The sequence below is a fragment of the Poecilia mexicana genome, unplaced genomic scaffold, assembly GCF_051168715.1.
Source record: "Poecilia mexicana isolate PSO_F unplaced genomic scaffold, ASM5116871v1 scaffold_20, whole genome shotgun sequence".
Classification (NCBI taxonomy): Eukaryota; Metazoa; Chordata; class Actinopteri; order Cyprinodontiformes; family Poeciliidae; genus Poecilia; species Poecilia mexicana.
The window spans coordinates 17124349-17145738 of record NW_028263389.1 but is presented as its reverse complement, the minus strand read 5'-3'; the positions used below and the strand labels follow the sequence as shown (position 1 = coordinate 17145738).

General features: G+C 40.2%; 1 protein-coding gene across 1 annotated transcript; it reads right to left on the bottom strand.

Moving 5' to 3' along the window:
- Nucleotides 1-8270: 8270 nt before the first annotated feature.
- On the bottom strand, nucleotides 8271-16219 carry dselb (dermatan sulfate epimerase like b). Its single transcript, XM_015008524.2, has one exon. It carries the CDS (start codon nucleotides 14501-14503, stop codon nucleotides 10889-10891), a length of 3615 nt encoding a protein of 1204 aa, XP_014864010.1. The 5' UTR covers nucleotides 14504-16219; the 3' UTR covers nucleotides 8271-10888.
- Between the last annotated feature and the right edge of the window lie 5171 nt (nucleotides 16220-21390).

Genomic DNA, 21390 nt, shown 5'->3' with positions numbered 1-21390 from the left:
ATTCAAATAGTTCTGAGACGCTATATTTTTATTCGTTTAAGCCATCATTCAAAATTAACAGAAATATATACTTCCAATGGGCCTCTTCTATGAAGTTAACGTTTGTCGTCATAAGTGATGAAGGTGGGAAGGGACTGACGAACAGGGTGGGGCTTATTTAGAGTGTTGCTTTGAGTGGTTCAGTTTCCCAGAGACATTACAAACTGTCCACAATAAGCAGAACAACAGAACATATCAGATAAAATGTCAACAACGACAAGCTAAGCTAACATGAAGCCGGGTTCTACTAAATGGTTTTGCTTTCCAAACTAGAGCAACTTCAATGATCTCCAGTTCTGTCATATTGCTGTGCAAAAAGAAAAGACAAATCTGTGTCCGCAGACTTTAATTCAATCGTCGGACAGAGTTTGACTTGAGAACCTTTTTTGGATGAACAGAGTGAAAGACTGGTAGAAAAACAAGTAGAAACTTTAAACAGAATCTACTGGTTTATGGAAGATTTAGCAAAACATCCATCTGAGAATACAACTTATATTCTGCAAAGCAGTTAGAGGGATTTCTTCTTCTAAAATAAAAGAGAGAAAATAACTGCTCAGGGGAACAAAAATGCATTAAAAATTTACGCTTTGGCCCTAAGAAGTGTTTTGATAAACACGTTGAAAAGTATCAGAGTTAAGGGTGGCCTGAAGTGAAATTCCAGAAAGCCTCATCCAGTGTGATTTGCCTCTGTTATGCGACCAGACTGGGCTTCATTAGCAGTTGCCGCTGTGCTTTATTGGCACGGAAGATCCAATTTTCACTACAGAAATGACTTGCCACCAGCTGCAAATTGACAACGCGCCATATTTCCTCGCCAGTCAACTCCTATTATCGCCGATTCCTTGACTCCACACACTCCTGCATCTATGTGCAGCGGATTTATCAGTAGGTAAATTCTAACATTGGGATCCCAGGAACTCAGATGTGTTGTTTACCACACTGAAAATGAGTTTTAAAAAAACAAAAAAACCTGCAAAACACCACCTTCTGCTCTGCTCACACTACATCACAAAAGTCATCTTGATTTTGTGCTTGTGACACAAAAAGGGATGTGCTTTCATCAAGAAATAAATTACTGTGAAAAATGTGTCGCCCCTTGACGGATTTATTTTGTTTTTGCTTTTTGTTACACTAAAAGGTTTCAGATCATGAAACAAATTTTAATCATTGACAAGGATAACCTACGTAAATAACAAAATAAAATGTTCAAATTACTTTAATTTCATAGGGATAAATCTAATGAAACTGACTTTGCCCTTAGTGAAAAAACATAATTGTCTCATTGCAAAATTAGAAACAACTGTGGAAAAAAAGGTGCGTTTTTTTTTTCAATTTTACAAGTCGCACAGAAATCAGATTACTATCCGACTTGCTGAATCAATACATTTCTTTAACGGGGCCTTTCTGACAACATGACAGGCTAAATGATCTCACAAAGTAATATATTATATTCTTAGGCACAAAGCCATCAGTCTAAAAATGGGTTACGGAGAGATTTCTAAAATGTTGGGACTATGTCAAACCGCAGAGAGTCTTTATCCATAGAAGAACATGGGAGATTGGTGCATCTTCCAAGATGTGACCAATCTATCAAAACTACTCCAAGAGCACGTCAATGACTCATCCAGAAGGTCAGAAAACAACATCCTGAGCACTGCAGACACCACTTAACTCAGACAAGGTCAGAGGTCAATCAATAAGAAACAGTCTAGACAAAAAAAATAACATCCATCGAGAAAGTCCAATGGTAGCACCACTGCAGACTAAAAATATCACAAAGACTTGTCTTAAATATGACAACAAAAAAAAAAACTATTGATGATCCGAATATTAATAAAGGACGGATAAGACAAAAGATGTTTTGACAGTGTGTTTCAGACTAGTACAGCATTTCAGAAAAATAATAAATAAACATCACTCTAACACTGGAGCTACTCCTACGTCAGCAGATAATCCTGAAGGAAGAAGTTCGGCCAAATCAAAGTCTGGTCTTATTGAGATTTCATGGCATGATGTTTACCAGGCCCTTCTTGCATGGAAACCTTCCAATGTGGCTGAATTAAAACAGTTCAGTTATCATAAATGTTGGTGACGCAATCAATTATTAGGCTTAAGAAACAACTGCTTTTTCACATAGAGCCAGGTGAAGTTATGCATCTTTTTTCCTTTAATAAATAAAATCAGAATTTGGAAGCATTACTCCGGTAATCTGCTTGTTATATTCAAATTTGCTTGGTGATCTGCAAAAACTGACAAAAATGGCCAAATCAGAACAAATCTGTAAGCTGGAAAATTCTCACGATACGCCACCTGATTTGCATGTTCACGTTTTTAAACTTCTACGATAATGGTGTTGTTCTCCATTAGCAGGCTAATTCTGCAGCACAAACGCCTCCTGCTGATGCTATATCGATGATTACTCTCCGGCTGAATTTTAGCCCGCTCCCTGACTGCTGGCAGCAGCGGCAAAGGTTAATTAATGAGCAGTGGCAGGAGTGATGGCTGCCGGCAAGGGAGAGGCTCTCCTGGGAACTCGGATCCACCGAAGGCGAAAGATAAAGGTGGAAAACGAAAGGGTATGACTACTCAGCTGAAATGGAGTCCCCCTCTTTTTTTTCTATCTGGATAACCTCCATGAGAGGGAAGACAGAGTGATCGCATTGCCGAGCTGAGCGCACGGATTAGATTATAGCGCAGCTTTTCATCATTTTCTCTGTAAAATCTCCTTTCGTGGCGATGATTATGCATCAGTTATCAAACATCAGAGATAATCTGCGAGGAAACCGCCTAGCTTAAATTAGCTCTGCAAATCTGTTCGCTCTTCTCAGACATCAGAGGGCTGTTATAAAACATATTTGTATTTTTTTTCTGTTATTTTCAGATGAAATATGAATTGCACGAAAGAAACTCTTGACGTTGGTTTCCATTATTTTTATGACTATAAAATTATACCAAATTTAATTGGCTGGGACGGGCTGCTCAGACTTCCTATGCAGCTGTGTGGGAGCTTTTCTGTTTAAGGAGCAAAGCCATTAATGTTCTTGTGTTGTTAAAGGCCTCAGATCATCGGTGAAGATAATCTGTGTTCCCGCGCTCTGCTACTGCTTCTATAAAAGGCACACTTTGCTGTTTAAGCCTTTTAACTGCGACTGCTGTTTTTATTGTTGAATAAATCATTTACATATCAGCTCTAGATGAATTCTTAATTTGTTGCTCTTTTACACTATTTTTGCACATGTTTTGGTTTCTGCGTATGATTGAAATGGGGGTATAAAAGCATGGTCAAGACAGAAAATTACCAAAATTCTCTTGCTGAAGCAGATGATGCTCCTGATGTGATCTTCTGCTGGGTTTGTTTGTGGTAGCATTATGTTACAGTTTATTTCCAAGCATTTTGTTTAAGGAAAAGATACTAAATCACAAGCTAATTTGAATTTTCCTTCTCTTTCAATTATGGTGAAATATGTGTTAATTTGTAGTACTCGCCATTGTTTGTTCCTTCGTTCAGATCCTACATCCAGACCAGGTGTGTGGGAGGGGCCGACTCACCACTTCCTGTTTGTACAGGTTCATGATGTCTTCGATTACATCACTGGGTACAGCCAAATGAAGGGTTTTCTTTCTTGTAAGGTCTTATTTATTCTCTTCAAAGTAACTTTTTTTTTATCTGCTCTGTATTAAGGTTGCAAACCTTTTAGTTTTGTAGAAAAGTTTTCAATTTTATTAATACTCCTTTTTTTTTCAGATTGTGTTATTTGGTTTAACCGGTTATCTAATGGTGGAGACCTATGAGGTTTAGGTTTGTGTCAGTTTTGTATAAAAGCAGTAAGATTTTGTCAACTGAGAACTGAAGATGGTGGAAATGGTGATGTCATTGAATTAAATTCATCAAGAATGAACCCAAAATATCTGCTGATGCTGACTACCTACCACCTTCTTTGACATTTGTTCGACACTTCCTATCAATATGTAATTGTATAATCATTTTAAAGTATCCTTTAGCAAAAGTATATGAACCCAATGATTTTTTTTCTTTTAAACACATCATAAAGACTTTACAATGAGAACTAATAACCTTGTTAGTCAACCCAGTTAAAAAAAGAGAGCATATTTCTATAAGGCCTGGATGTGAGTGTACCTAAAAGAAAATGTTTTCTTCTACTCTGTAAAATATGGTTGCATAGTGAAAATCTGTAATGCATTTTGCACTGTACTTAATCACTACCCTTCAGGTAAGCAGGAATGGCTCCTAAAGGAGTGGCATTAAGCATTATGTATTTTCAAGGCCCATGCATAGATGCATCCATCTTTAGCACAATTAGGTAACTATATTATCTTCAGTTCTTATAGAAATGCTGTAGATTTCAAACATAACTTAAAAGAAATCTGACTTAGTAATCTGACACCTTCAAATTGGGCCTCCGTTTCTTTAAGGAGCTCTTGTGCTTTCCAACTCTCTGCATTCAGCAGATCATTACAACAACTCTTTTATCATAATCATACCGTTAACAGTCATTCTTCAGAGCATTAACCTGGGAAATAGTTTGTATCATAAGCTCAGCAGACGCACAGTTCCACCCGCTGCCACTAGTCTGGCGGAAAAGCACATGGGTGAGGTGTTGTGTAATGAGGCGGCACTTTGTATGAACAAGCGTTTAGGCAACTCTTAATGGTTACCATGGAGGTTCAAGGATTTCTCAAACTGATGAAAGAATCAAAGCAACACTCCATATGTGGTTTTGATGAGTAAATAACATTATAACATCATATAAAGCCCAAAAAGTCAGTTTTACATAATGCACCTTTTAATAGCCTTTTAAATAAAAAAAAAAAGTGAATGCAATTTTCCCTGTTTCTTAATGTGCAAATTGAGCTATGCCTAATTAGAATTAGCATTTTTCAAATATTTATGGCAAAAGGTGATTGTTATTGCTCCGGTAGTTTCTGTAGGTTTGCAGTTGTGAATCTTAATACAGAGTTAATTTATGGATAATGGAGCTTATGCCCTGCAGAGCAGAAGAGAGAGACTTTCAACTACTTTAATGTAATGCAGGATAAAAAAAAAAAAAACCTTTTGTGAATAATGACAGACAAACAATTATAAAATTCTTAGTCACATCAGGAGTCTGCAGACTCCATGGAGTCATAATAAATTTAAAGCGGTCACAAAAAGACGGGACAGGAAAAGTGACAAAAGTCTTGTGAGAGGTGGTGAATAACTGTCTTTTCTGAAAACCCTGTCGGTGGTTGCATGATTTTATGAACCCAACGTTATTAAATGGTAAATGGACTGAATTTATATGCCTCTTTTCTAGTTATATTGACCACTCAAAGCACTTTACACTCCAGGTACATTCACACACACACACACACACGCACACACACGCACACACACACACACACAGACACTTTACACAACAATGAGCAGATTGTGAAGCGATTTGGGGTTAAGTGACTTGCCCAGAAGAACATCAAGACGTGACAGGAGGAAGCTGGAATTGAGCCTTTCTTGTGCAATAAGATTGTCATTAATGCATGTCCTTGCAAAAGCTGAATAAATAAAAGCTAAAGACTGATACAAGAATAAATTCAGTTTCGTTATTATTTTTTTCTTTACCTGTCATCTGAGAATCAGGGTTAATCAAAGGAGGCTACTTAGTAAGTCCATTCCTGTGGAAAACCCTCCCTTCCATAGAATCAGCCTGAGGTTTTTCTATGAATAATGTTCCTGTTCATGGAAGGATTAGGTACAGAGGGCTCCGCCAAAGCATTCGGGTGTTACAGGAGGGATAAGGAACAAATGAGTAACGAAATGACTGACTCACCACTCCGAGACATGAGATGCAGTGTGTGTGCACTCTCTTCTGCAGCTTCCACCAGTCAGAACATGGCAGAGCAACTTCCTGACATGTTTCTAATTGTTGCCTCTTTCCCGTCATGCACATCAGCCGGAGAAACAGTCAGGCTCCTGTCATCCATGTCTAATAATCTGGAGGTTTTCTTGTTGCCGCATAAAGACTTCTGCATGAGTAGACACAGGCCTTGCTGGTTGGAAGAATTTACAGCAAAAAAAAAGAGACATGCAAATTAAAATTTACAGCGCAATCTCCTTTTTCTGCAAAGGTCGGCATACAGTCATCATGGACATAAATGTTATTTTAATTATAGACTTTTGAGGAAGCATTTAAACTATTCTATTTGATGGTGGAATAATTATAGACCATAAAACTTTAGAGATTTATGAAAATAATGATTTAGTTTCAAGTTTAAATATATTGTGAACTTTCTTACACAGAAGAATTTACAGCTCTGGAAAAAAAATTAAGAGACCACTGCGCTGAACCCCATTGAAGACCTCATGGTTCTTCCACCAAACATTGATTTCTGAACTCTTCCTGAGTTGTTTCTAAATATAAACTTCTTTTTTTTTCTTTTTTTTTTTGCATTATTTGAGGTCTGAAAGCTCTGCATCTCTTTAGTTATTTTGACCATTTCTCATTTTCTGTGAATAAATACTACATTTTTGCTTGGACTTTAGGAGACATGTTGTCAGTAGCTCATAGAATAAAAGTTTATTTTACTCAAACATATATCTATAAAGAGTTAAATCAAATAAACTGATCTGCTTGCTCCGAGAGTCTAAAACATAACTGTTAGGTTAATTGGTCTCTCTAGATTGTCCTTAGATTTGAGTGCATGTGTGGTTGTTTGTCTTTGCGTTAATAGCTAAGAAGGTATAAACAATAGATTGATGGATGAATAAATATAGAACCTTAATGGTATTTGGTAAATGTCCCTTAACATGTTTCAAAATAGCAACTACCTTTTTTTTGCCCTCAGCAGACTCCTTCCATAGATCCAACAGTGCCACGTGTTCAACAAGACCAAGGAGGTCATTGTGAATTACAGGAGGTCCAGGAGCACAGACACCATAATCTGCTCAATCATGGGGAGGGAGTAGACCGTGTGGCTAATATCAAGTTCCTGGCTAGCCATGTAACATCATACAACCTAACTTGGTCACTGAACACATCGTACCTGGTGACGGTCCAACAAAGACTCTTCTTCCCCAGAAAGCTATAACAGACTGGTCTCTCTTTTCAGCTGCTTGTGAACTTCTGTAGAGCTACCATAAAAAAGCATCTTCTGTCTTAGTATGACAGTGGAGTCTGGCAGCTGCGCAGCAGAAGACAGAAGGAAATTGGCCCGGGTTGTAAAAACAGCACAGGGAATTGGGGGGGAGTCCTCTCCCACGTCTGGAAACGGTACACAGTGGATGGATGCAGAAGAAGGCCAGATGTATCGCTGCAGACGCCACCCACCCTGGCAATGGACTTTTTCACTGCTTCCTTCTGGAAAACGGTACAGGAACATAAAAGCACATTCCACCAGACCGAAAGACAGCTTTTTCCCCAGAGCTGTGAAATTTGCCCCATACACTCACACAACTTCCTCGAAGACATTCATGAGTTAGAGGATGATAACATAAAAACGGGATCTTGCACTTTTTCACACATCCTACCTCAAGTTGCACGCCATTGCTGCTAAATTTGTTTACTTGTTAATTTGTTTACTTTGCACATAAATTATTCTGCACAAACATTCTGAATTAACTGTTGGACTTTTTTTTTTAATGTCGTGGGGGTTAGGTTTTAAATGCTTTTGTCCATTTTTTGATGCAGAGAGTAACTAAGCAGAATTTTGTTATGGATGCATAATGACAAAAAAGAAAATGTCCTAGGTAGTTTTAGCAGATTTCAGGTACAATGGTTAGTTTCCTGGAATCCTTTTTTCATACTCTTTTATGCAATATGTTAGCAATATACAACAAATAACAGTATGACAAGAATGGACACCCCTTACTGCTCTGTGAATATGCAGTTCTGTGTAACAAACTGCACAGAACTGTGTTTCTGGTACCTTATATCTGTATTTACAACTCTGTGTGCTTAAAATAAATAAATACATAAATAAATTCAGACCATTTTATGTTTTCAAAAAAGACTTAGGTTGTATATTGTATTCCACCCTAAAAAAGAAACAAAAACAATTCAAATGCATCATTAAAAGCCCCTAATTAATATGAAATCCTTGCCCATAGTTAAGTGTGTGAAAACCTACAACTGGAAATGTTGGAAAACTGGGCTAAATGAGGGCCGGTGTCATATAATCAGAGAAAACATAACATTATCACAGTGAAAAGCAGCTGACAGCATCAAAACAAAGACTGGTTTGCGAATATATTCATGTATTTATTATTTTCTGAACATTGTGGCCACCTCCTGCTCCAGAGCCAACAGAAATCCCCCCCACCCCCACTCAACATGGAAATGATTGTAATTCAAGGCCACAGAAGCAAGGAACTGTATCCCCACAAGCAAATACAAAACACTGAGTCGCTAACAGGATTGCAACACCAAAAGTGAAAGCATGTCTGCCAAAATCTACACATTCAAAGACCACAAACATCAAACGGGTGGAGGCGGGGGCGTGGGGGGTGTCCAGCCAGTCAGGACCAGGGAAGAAAACAAACACAGCTGATTGTAGTGGAGAAATGATTACCCAATTATGTTTTTTTTTTTTTTTGCGGGTATAAATGAGCGCACCATGTGCATGATACATATGATCCAGTTGCAGTGCAAAAAGGTTTAAAGAAAGACGGCTTCAAAGGTTACTGAGTAGCATACATTTTTGCCCAAGCAACAGCTTAACGTCACAGAGATGAGATGGTCTCTTTATTTTTCCTCTAAACTTATTATTCACCCCCCGTTTAGTGCAGATCTCTCTGTCCTCTGTAGATAAAAAATAAAATAAAATAAACCAGAGATCATAACAGAGTGAACGTTTCAGGAGATGGAAACCTGTGCTGTTTGCATGTTCCTCAGTTTCTTTGCAGTGAAGATTTTGAAAAGGGTAAAACACCGCCTCAGCTATGCATTCTTCAGATTAATGGGGGTTGCTGAGGGGAATGCTTTAAAAACGGCATCGACTAGAAATGCATCAGGGCTGACAGTTCAGCTTTTTTTTTTTTCAGTTTGATCTCCATTAAGCTCTTCTCTCTGATTCAGTAACTGCTAAAAGGGAGTCATTATAATAATCATATTCATTCTCGATCCTTTGGGATGTATGTCTTTGGAAGCCATAAATACTCTTGACTCACATTCTGCTACACGTTACATCTTTACAGGCTCATTTTTTTTCAAACATTGAGACTAATTTTTCAAAGAAAAACTCATACTCCCTCCTTTACAATCAAAAGAGTCCCTGTAACAGTGCCAGGCCACACAAATGCCATGATATCTTTGAGCTTTAAAATGAAATCTGTCAGCTGATTGAATTAAAATGCAATCAAAGCATTTCTGTGTGTAAGCCACTGATGCTCTCCGTCTCTCCTGCAGCATTCGGTTTTACGCTTTTTAAAGACAAAAATAATCAAAAGTTCTTATTTGCGATAAATCCCATTTCTTACATATTTTTAATCCTTCACTCTTTACTCTTTTTCAGCTCATTTTAGGGCCGGTGCAAAAGAAAATATATATATCAAATAATAATAACAATAATAATAATAATAATAATAATAATAATAATAATAATAATAATAATAATAATAATTGTTATTCAATAATGATTAATACTATTATTATTAATGGAACATATTATTAATAATATACATTAAACAGCGTTGATGATATAGATTATAATGTTGCCTTTTAAAAGATCATTTATTAAGTATCTGTGGGTGACAGCAAGAACATCAATGACCAATAAAATAAAAATATTTTTATCTCCCGTCTTTGATATTTAGCATGAAATAATTAAATAATCTATATTCATCAGGCCCCATGTTAACTAAATATTTTCCATCTTTGATGGAAAGAGCACACATGCTGTGGGATTTCCTCCCGCTGTAGCATGTGCTTGTGTGATCAGGAAACCCCTCGTTCAGAAAGTCTTGGCGAATTCTGATAATTTCAGTTGGAGAAATGTTCCCTGATTCTAAAACTTTGGCTAAACTAGTGGACTCAGCCTCCAGGTCCACATCAAAACCTTCAGATATTTGTTTACGTGGAAGTGAGAGAACAATTCATGTCTGAAACTGCACTGAACTGAACTGTGCTTGTGAATTATTCACAACTGAAGTGCAGTTGTTTAATTTCATTGTTTATATGTAGTTTAAAAATGGGTGTTCTTCTCCTTTTCAAATCTAATTGTAACGATAAACGAGTTAAAGACAACATTTAGAGATACATAGCAGCAAATACACTTTCTTTCTTTCCTGTTTTCTTTGTAAATGACAGTCAATTTTTTCATGAATAACCAGGAAAATATATTCATTTACAGTACTGTGCCAAACTTGTTTCCCACAGCCCCAAAATATTTCCACCAAACCAGTTAATAATCTCCTCCAAAACGAATCAAACGAAAACGATTAATTCTGCAGAAAACAAAAAAAAACAATGATTTTACATTTCTAAACAAAACAGTACGTAGTCGTTTATGAAATGAGGTGATGTACTGAAAGTAAGTGCTCTTCCTGTTGTAAGACAGTAAAGGTTTCAAAATCTCCCTTAGAGAAGAAGTGCTAATGGTAAACATGAGCAGCTGCTGGAGGAAAACACACAATCCCTTCCACCTATTGTTGTATATATATAAATATTCTTCCGTCTAAGACATTGTTGGCATATTCTGCACAAATCCCTAAATACACCCCCACTTAGCGCAAAACATTTGGACACAGAGAGACAGGCAACTAACTTTCTTAAATTTCAGTGCAAAAGAAAAAGAGAAAATATATTTGAGTGGCAGCTACAGTAAACATGACAGCTCAAGACAAGCTGATCAGCAGCAGTTAACTGGCAGACCTGGCATAGCCCAACCTTTTCATTACACCTCCGCATATATCCTCTATCAGTGTGACATCCTTTCGAGGCATTTTCTGCCTCCATATGTTGATGTTTGCTGGTGAGATGTCCCCTTCGTACATGAGGTTGTACAGGTTTGTGGAGGTGGTAAATGTCAGCTGATTGAGGGCTGCTGGCGACATAGGAACTCCCAGGAATGTGTGTATTGTCTCCGCTGTCTCCTGGGGGAAGCTGACCACGTCCTCAAACCTCACTCGAAGGTAGGAGTCCTCGGGGAGGGTCTCAGCAACTCGAAGTGCTGCCACCGTGTGAGCCAGCCAGAGATGAGCAAGGATCAGGATAGGGTTCGTCTCTGACCGGGACAGCAGCCACTGGATTGTTTTAAACTCTGGGGCAATTGCTGGGCACCCTCCCCTTACAGAATCCTCCTTGAATATCAAGGAAAGGTGCTGCGGGATGTTTTTCAGTGAGTAAAGACTGGGCTTGCTGTTATAAACCATGAGATAAATCCATGCCCGAGGGTCTCTGACCAAATAGACTGCCCTCAGGGAGATGCCAACCACTTCTTGAATGAAGGGCAGTTTAAGCGTCCAGCTGCCGCTCCGCATGTTGAGGACCACTTGGGCGTTGGGGTACTCCGCAACATGCCGTCTCATCTCCCTAACGTACTCTGTGTCTCTGTCCAGGCTGGCCCTCAGCCTGCCCTTCAGCTCAGACGCAGGCTCCCTCCGCCTGGATCTTTTCTTTCTGTCCCTAGAGGGGCTTGCTCTCTGGGGCTGTTTGACCCTGCTGCCCTCTGCAAGCTGGATATTTTGCAAGTGCAGCTTGGTATTGTGCACAAGTGAATGCAGCCAGCTCTGAATGATCTTAAACCGTCCATGCAAAGCATCTGTCCTTGACCACTCACAGGTGTCAACCAGTGAGTCAAACTCAAACTCAGTCTCAGGAATATCCACATGTTCAGTAGGAACCCTTATGTAAACAAAGTCTGAGTTATTATAGAAAAGGTACTTGAGTATTTCTGACCCCGACCCAGGAAGGGCTGTTATGACCACGGTGGGAAGGGGGAGCCGGTGCTGCTCGTACAACCTGATTTGTTTGCTTGCTTCACTTTTGGTGTCTGCACCTTTCCACTTTACTCCGCAGAGCAGCTGATCGCAGCTGTTGGACACAAACAGCAACTCGACTATCCAGAGGACAAGCACAGAGAGCAAGGCGTAGCGCATCAGTCTGCTGAAGCAAACATAAAACTTTCTCTGCATGGTCAAAAATCCTATGGCCACACAGAGAACAACGCCCGCAACCACATTGAGAGTAAATCCAATGTCAAAGAGCTGATTATCGTTGCTAATTTGTTTAGGGATGTGCTGCGTCCCAAGGCCATATCTAGTGATCTGATATCTATCTTCAACTTTGCAGTGACCGCCAAATCCTATATAAGCCAATCTTGCTCCTATATCTTTATAGTTAGTAACTATAGAAACAATCTTCTCTGTGTTGTTTATGGTTAAAGAAAGCCTCACACCATTTTTGCTGTTATCTATAAATCTACAACTGGACACTTTAACATATGGGCCATGTAACACATAAGCTACTCTGCTGACTGCGCCTGTCATTGGAAAAGTGACATTGACATACTGTGTCCACCTCTTTTTAAACTCTGCAGCCTGCTCTGCCTCCTGTATTCTGGTCTCAGGGCTGTGACCCTGGCTGTCAAACCAGAACATTTTATAATGAGCATCCCACACATCCATCATGGCACCGTTGTATTTGTCCATAAATCTAAAGGGAACATATTTGAAATCAATGTCTAGGTTGTGGAAAAAAGCACTGAGAGACTTCACAGGGGAGTCGGCCCACTTCTCAACGTGGTCGAGCACCAGCAAAGTTTGGGAGTTTAGCAGAACCAAGGCTCTGAAAACACTTTTTAATCTCATGGCTGGGGAGTATGCTGACACAGCCTCCCCGCTCACAAACATAGTGTCCCTGTGCTCAGAGGCAACAATCACCTCTCCTCTGGCGTCACCCACCCCCTCATCAGTCCAGCGCAGCCACTTGGCACACTCCCCTAACTGCCCCTCCCATGGACTGTTACATTGGCTGGTAGGAGATGGACTGAACACCAAAACATTGTTAAGATAGCTGTATTTGGGACCGTAAAGTGCTTCAGATACAAACACCTGCCCATTGGGAGCAAATGTGAAGGAGTTCTGGTCTGGGTGTTCGTGGCCAGGGTTAAAGCTGTTCCAACCGTCTACCCAGGAGTAAGGTTTGTCATGAACGATGTCATAGACTGCACGGCCGCCCAGTCGTCCAGACTTAAAGGAAACAAAAGTATTACTTTGGCCAGCAGGAAGTCCAGCTCCATAGGTAACAACCCCCCAGTTAGAGAAAATATGCATCCTCGCTTTGCCAAAGTCATGAGGAGGTTGTGGTGTGAGATGTGAGTTGTACCAGATGTACTCTGTGTGGAGCGTAGCCCAGCGCTGGGCCGACGACTGCCCCATGGGTCCATCCTTCGGTCTGTGCTTCCGAATCTGCTGAGCCAGCCAGTTTCCTGTTCCATTCTTCAAGACAAACGTGTCGAGGAAAGCCAGCTGACTCTCCGGTCCGTAAAACCAGTTGTAGTTGGAGTCTGCTATGCCAACTGTCCTCTGGAAGCCTGGCAGCAAAGTGGCATAGTAAAACCAGAAGTGACCCCGCAGCCAGTTGTTCTGCATGTTGTCGATGTTAAAATGGCGTTGGGCTAAAAAGACGTACTGCGTTATGGACTTGGCTGTGTAGCTTCCATAAGCGACTCCCTCGTCCAAAGAGCCATCCACAATGTGATTAAGGAGAAACATGGTTTTCTCCATGTAGTTCACAGACACCTGTTTCCAGATCATCGACTCTGGGTCGTTATGTGAGCCCACCACTATTGCACCAGTTAGGATGGCTAAGATATTAGTGGTTTGATGGTTTTGGAGGTACTGTTTCCCCCATGCTCTGAATTTGGAGAGCTCATACAGTGCTTCAGTCTCTGAGCGAATTTTCTTGAGGTATGCGTCCCTCCTGCTTTCATCCAAGAAGGAGTAAATAAAGTCATAAGCAGTTGCAAACCCAGTCAGAGAGTGGGCCGTGGGGACCTCATCATTCGGCGCACTGGTCACTTTCCAGTCTGGGTAGTTGGCCATCCTATCCATAAACTTTAAAAGAAACTGCAGGGCGGCCGAGTCCTCGGGGCACAGCAGGCAGTAAAGAGCCAGAGGGGGCAAGTTGTTCCCATAGATCTCATTCCATTTGCTTGTAAACTCCTCATGCTTTGCAGGGGGGATGTAAGACGGCGCGTTGGAAAGCATGGTGAGCACAGCTGCCCGGATGACTTTAAAGATGTAACTGTGGGTGGTGGAGGACCTTTGCCTCAAGTGCAACACGTCCGCCTGGTTAAAATATAGGTTGGGGTGTGAGTCGGCCGTGTGAAGCTTCCACCGCTCGAGCTTGACCCGTGGCGAGTCATCGGTGAAAACGTCTCTGTCTGTGGTGTTAAAAACTCCAGAGAAAGCCGTCCCCACTCTAAGGAGTGGGAGTAAAAAAAGCAGATGTGCAACCCACATATAAGCCATGTTTCATGGCATCACTGAATGCATTTCGGAAATTCTTGGAATTTCTTGGAAATTGCAGGTAGCCTACGGAATAAAAGTTTTCTTCCCCCTCTTTTAAAATGTCCCTGCAATGTTCAATAAGTACAATAAAAGTCCTTCAACTTTATATGAAAATATATTAGGAGGTACATGATAGTCTTTATAAGGAAAAAAAACTTCAGTGGAATGGCAACAGAAAAATATTCCCATCTGTAGCAGTCTGTCTCAACAGGCAATGAGAGAGAAAAGACATTTTCGGAGGGGGGGAATCTGTTTATATCCAAAACATATTCCTCGTGCTTGTTGTCCTCCTTCCTCCCGTCAATACGGAGACACTGCCATCTCCAAGCTCGCCGGTAACTCCTATTGATCTCCTCCTTTTAACATATTGCTCGCACGGACAAACATCAGTCAGCCCCAGTCCGTGTCCGGTCCAATCACAGCCGCCCACAGGCTCCGTGCGCAGCCCGACCGAGCCGCAACATCAGCGGGCAGGGACCGCGGCGGGCACCGCATCCCCGCAGACAGCATTGCTTCTCGGTTACACAGCCGCCACACGCCGAGGTGGTTCTGCGCGTAACCACTGAGCTGAATGTTGCTCCCTTTGCATCGTTAAGCCCAGTTCTCTGTCTCTCTCTCTCCTTTCTCCCTCTCTCCCTCTCTCAGCGTCTTACCCTCTGATTAGTGTGAAGTCCGAGTAGGGGGAAAGTTGCCGTCACTCCTCAAGTATTCCAAGAATGAAACATTTTGCCCCCCGAATGTCTGCAAGAAAATGGAAAACATCTCCTCCCTTCGACCCCCCCAAAAATAACCATTAGTTCTGATTGTCCGTCTAGTGAGAGGAGAGAATATCCCCGCTGTTGCTGCACACACACATCCCAGAAAGTGAGTGTGTGTGATCTCCCGTTGTGTCCTCCCGACTGTTCAGCACAGCCAGTTTGATTGTTTTCCTGCACTGGATGGAATATTTTTCCACTGTACAAACTGTAGAGGGAGCCGTGACTTCAGCAGCTCACCCTCATGTGAACGATGCGGAGTGCCAATCTTTTACACAGTATTTTATTTATTTTATTTAATTTTTTTTTTTACAGAATTACTTAGTTTTGCATTTAATTTTAATAAAACAGCAAAAATAAATAATTAAATTAAATAGCTATCTATGTAAGTGTAATAATAACATTGACGGATGCCCAATTTATGTAAGAAAATGAAGATGAACAATTAAGAGTGGTATGCAGATGCTCACACTTATACTTGGGAATCATTTGGAAACCAGGGTTAATTGTTTTCCACATCCGTGTCTTTCCTACTAGCATGGTCCCAGTTTAGGGAATCAGAGAAAAAGATGAAATGATCCAGGTTCACTGCAAGAGCAAGTCAGGGCAATGAAGTGGATGTGTCAGCATGAGCCTAAGATGAAGCATGGCAGATAAATAAGACCGTCCAAAAGGATCAACAAGTCCAATGCTTCAGATAGATTAACATTTATCTCCCTTACTGTATCAAAGAGAGAAGCAACAGGGCTAAGGATGAGTTTCAGTCCAGAAAATCTATTCAGTGTCTAATTTGTCACTCGGCTTCCCAACTTTCCATAACACTGATTCACTTTTTACTTTCAAATCACAGCTCAAAATGCATCTGTTAAAAGTTAGCACTAGCAAATAAAGTGCATTCTAATAATTATTATGATTAACTAAATACTCTGAAAAACTAACCCGAGACACACATACTTAAATATATGAGTGTTTATTTTTTGTCAGTTTTGATGATTATGATAGCTATTGAAAATCCCACTGCTTACAAAGTGCTGTATTGGAAAGACTGAGTGGAAGGATAGCCACAGGCACGACAGGATTGTGAAGCAAAATCCATAAAAAAATTAAGATTAAAAAGGTATGGACTTTCTCCTATTAACTTCATATTCCATCACAAACAGATGTATTCAAGACATAAAAGCTACAAGTGGAAAAGATCTTACCTAAGAAAAAAGAACAGAGTGTTAGTTGTTTGGTACTTATTGGAAATCTGGGTCCCAAAGTCAGAGAAAGAGTGAAGAAAAACTCATTTTTCTGAGGTTTGGTGAGCAGTTTCTACTGACAGTGATGATTTGGGGTTCCATGTCACCTGCTGGTGTTGCTCCACTTAGTTTTATCAAGGAGCTAACCGTTCAGAGAGACGCTTTTATGAATCATAAAGTGTGCAATCAGATGAGGAGTCTGAGAGGTAATAAAATAAGAATTTCAAGCACCCAGAGGAATTTGCTAAATGTAGTCACACACTAACTAAAAACACACAAGGAGGGAAAAAAATGTATTCAGTAATTGTACGGAAATAAAATTTATTCTTCTTCTTAATTAACAAGTAAGCCAAATTAGCATTACTGCTAATAGTCAAATCAAAACAAATGACATTTATACTCATTGCTGTTTTCCTTGATGCAGCAGAAAATCCACCCAGTGATTTCACAAACAGTGCCATTTAGAAAAATCTCTGACATTTACCCATCCTCCTCACACTCAGTGCACTCTCATTGATCAAGTGTACCAATTCAGTCTATGTATATTAGGCTTCTGTTCTGCATCTCAATTTGCTGATGGATTGCTTTCTCTGCAGTGACACCACATGTGTGTTCTGCTGCATGGTATGCCTCAGGGAGCATTCTCGCCTTATTTTTTTTATTTTTTTTTCACACCCAACGGCTTGAAAGCACAGGTTCACTACAGGCACACAGCTGGTTTTATCAGATCACTGCAGGAGATCCACTGTTTCCTTTGTGGGAGATATCTTTCATATGGAGAAGAGATGTATCAAAAAAGAAAAAAAAAAGCTGCCTCAGTGCAAACACTGATGATAATCTCAAACTCATGTCAGTCAGATCTTTTCACAAAGTCATATGTCATATGATATGAAAGCTTTAAAATAAAAGCTGAATACAAGTATTTACAAAACTGCTGCAATAGTTGCAGTTATAAAGGAAGAAACCCAATACTTAGTTTACCAGGTGCCAATTAGGGAGTATAAAAAATACCTCATCAATCAAGGGAAAATCCATAGTTAAATCTAAATAGTAAAACACTAAAACAAAAACTAGAAAATTCCGCAGAAATTTTAAGGGGCATGCCAAAGTGTGCCCGTCGGTTTTTAATCAAGCGTTCTGATGCAAAAAATTAGCATTAATGCTAAAGAAAGCTTCAATGTAGTCAATAACCTGTGGTGAGTCAGAAACATGTTGACTAAACTGTACTTGTACCATTCAGTATGTTGAAATTAATGCATAAGCCAAAATGCTAATATTAGCGTGAAGACTAATATTCATGTAGGATGTTAGGATGTGCACTGCCTTGCTGCGCAAGGCAGTGCACTAGTGGGGGCAGTAAAATGCTAAAGTTTGTGCTAATGTTGTGCACAATCTTGTGCTAATGTTAATGAACTGCCTTGCTGCGCAAGGCAGTTCACTATCCTGAGGAAAAAAAATGCGAAAAAAGCTTAATATTATTGCAACGCCTACGGCGTTGCACTAGCATGAGAGGAGTGCAGCAACTCTTTGAAGCAGTTAGTTTTTCTGATCAAAGCGGCTTACTGTTCAGCATCCATAAGAGCAATCCGAAAACTTTTTGAAGCATATAAGAGGGCAATTTCTTGTCTCCGATGGAACCACGATTTAAATCTGTAGTTCTCTCTGCACTAACCTGAGAGAAAAACATAATAAAGGCCTGAGAGGAATATTCAGGCTTTTATTTGGAAATTTTCAGTAAGCTTCATTTTAAATGGCCACACTAATCCCATGTCTAACAGTGGTTGGGTTAAACCAGTTCATATATAATGCCCAGAACATTCTGCCCTGTCTGTAGTTATAACATTCTGCTCACCTTCTTTCTGTAATAAGTCAGAGTTCCACCATTATGTACTTCTTAACTGCCAGCTCAGCCCTCCTTTGTAATGATTGAGGGTTCCACCATGTTGACCTTCCGACCTTCTGCTCAGGCCTCTGTAGTAAAGTGTTCCATCGTGTTTAGAACTACAAAGATGGTGTTTTTGTAGTCCTAAGGAGCAGTTTGGCTTTTGTCTGTGTTCTGTTGCTATAGTGATCAAGCCTCCCCCTGTGTTTCTCCAGACAGGGGGAGAAACAATTCTATGTGTTTGAGCCAGCCAGTTTCACTCCAAAAAGCTGTCCGAACAACTCCTTTCCATTCGGGAACCGTGATACGTATTCGAAAACCGTTTGAAGCGTATGAGCGGGCTATTTGTCGTCTCATTTAGTACCGCGATTCATATCTGTAGCTCATTCACAGTAATTGCAGTGATGAGAGAAAAATGGTGTGCGCTGAGCTCAGAACTTTTTGCAGAAATGTATGTAAAAAGAGCAATTACATGATGTAAAAATTGTCAAGGCTTTTATTTTGAAAATTTTCAATAAGCTTCATTTGAAATTGCCACACTAATTTCATGTGTAATAGTGATCAGGTTAAATCAGTTATATAATGCTCAAAGCACAAGTTGTTTATAATACCAGCCAACTCCTCCTCTGTAATAATTGAGTGTTCCGCCATGTTGTAGTTCTGACATGCTGGTCAGGCCTCTGTTTTAACTGAGTCTTGGCCATAGATAGAACTACAGTTATGGCAGTTATGGCTGCTGGTTTGTAGTCCAAACCAGCAGATTTGCCTTCCTCTGGATTCTGTTGCTATAGCGATTGGCCCTCAGCCAACTGCTGTGTGTGTGAGACAGAAAGCTGGGGAAGGATTTCAATCTTTGAGACAACCATGAAATGCTAATGTTAATGAACTGCCTTGCTGCGCAAGGCAGTTCACTATCCTGAGAAAAAAAACATAAAAAAAAGATTTTCATTTTTGCATCGCCTACGGCGATGCACTTTTGTCAGTGCAATTTTCAGAGTTTTATTTTGAAACTTTCAGTAAACTTAATTTTCATAACCACACTAATCCAATGTGTAACAGTGGTTTGGTTAATCCACCTGTATAATGCCCAAAACAGGAAGTAGTTCTAACTGCCAGCTCAGCCCTCCTCTGTAATAATTGAGTGTTCCGCCATGTTGTAGTTCTGACCTGCTCTGCCCTCAGTATTAAAGTGTTCCGCCATATTTAGAACTACAGAGTCTTTGTAGTCCAAACCCCAGCAGTTCTCCCTATCTCTGCATTCTGTTGCTATAGTGATGAAAGTGCCCTGTGTGTGTCAGACTTATCTATCTTTATGAGACACCCAGTCAGTTTTAATGGAAAAAGCAGTCCGAACGACTGCTTCCCGTTCGGGTTCCGTAAGTCCGATCTAAAAACCGTTTGAAGCATATGAGAGGGCTATTTCTCATCTCATCTATTACCGCGATTCATATCTGTAGCTCAATCACAGTAATTGCAGTGATGAGAGAAAAATGGTGTGCGCTGAGCTCAGAGATTTTTCAGAAATGTATGTAAAACACTGGGGAGGAACGTCAGTTATCCTGTCCCAAAACTTTGCTCTGAAGCACCTGGACAGAAAACCGTAAGCCCTAGGGAAATTTTGAAAACATTTTACCAGAGCAGGCATTCGTATCAATGTCATGACCGACTTTCATACCAATAGAGCAATTTTTGCACCCATGAGAGCGATTTCAAAATTATTTTGGGGTCAAAATTCCACTCTTTTTCTCACTCTAAAAAGCGGCAGTTGGTTTCAGTTACACTCTAAGGTTTCGGCAGTTGGAAATTTCGCTCGTTTTTCGCTTTTTACGTCGCCGTCGTAACTCCGATCCCCAATAAAAGTAATAGCTCCAATGCCGGGATCGAGACACACGTTTTGATACCACTTTTGTGGGTGGGCACGCAGCGGTACGAGCCGCATTAACGGTAATGGAAGAAGTTGTTATAATAATAATAATATCCAGGCGTTCTATTGGGTGTAGAACAATAGGTGCCTGCCATGCAATGCATGGAGGCAGTGACTGACCTGCTTCGCAGGTCAGTCACTGCTCTCCTTATGCATTGCTAATGGCATGCCCCAATAAATACATAAAGTCTTATGTACCCAAACCACTGATCAATATTTTCGTTTTTATCTGGTCTTTAAAACTGTTATACCTTCAATGTGATGTTAATTGTATTTAATGTAAAAAAAACCCCAACAAATTATCATAGATGGAATATAAGTAGTACACACACCCATAAACTAATGCTTTTTCGAAATTGGTGCATATTTATGTTCGTAATTTCAATTTGCCCAATTTGATTGGTTAATCGAAATGCAGCTAAGAGACTGAAGGACTATAGCCAGGTGGTCAGCAGCACAGGAGCACCAAAGGAGCACAGGTGTTCACACCATTCCTTTTTACTCTACACTTTAGATTTTGAGCACAAGTCAGACTCCCGTCATCTGCAGAAACACTCTGCAGTATTCAGGTGTATCAGAGATGGACAAGAATAGCACAGTGAGCTGGTAGATGTCTTTGTGACATTGTGTGTAAACAGTCATCTTGTTTTGAATGTCAACAAAATAAAGAAGATGACTATAGGTTTCAAAAGAAACAGGGTTAATTCAAACACTATTGCATAACAGGAGAATAAGTGGAAGTGATTCAGGAGTATAAACACCTCAGTGTTCACCTGGGAAACAGTCTGAACTCGGGACACGACAGTGAAGTTATCAATCAGAAGGGACAGAGCAGACTGTGCTTTAAGGTTTGCAGCATACCTGCATGCTGCAGAGTGCAAATTCTTCTGCCATCATCTGTTGGGGTAGCAGCATCAGAGCCAGGGATTTAAAAAAGGCTTAGCAACCTAATAAAGAAAGTTGGTTCAGGGACAGTTACCATGGAACCACTGAAGATTATGGTGCAAAGAAGGATTCTTTGAAAAACCAAGAAAATGATGGGCAAG

Coding starts and splice junctions, on each gene's coding strand:
- dselb (XM_015008524.2), bottom strand. CDS start 14,503: ATGGCTTATATGTGGGTTGCACATCTGCTTTTTTTACTCCCACTCCTT.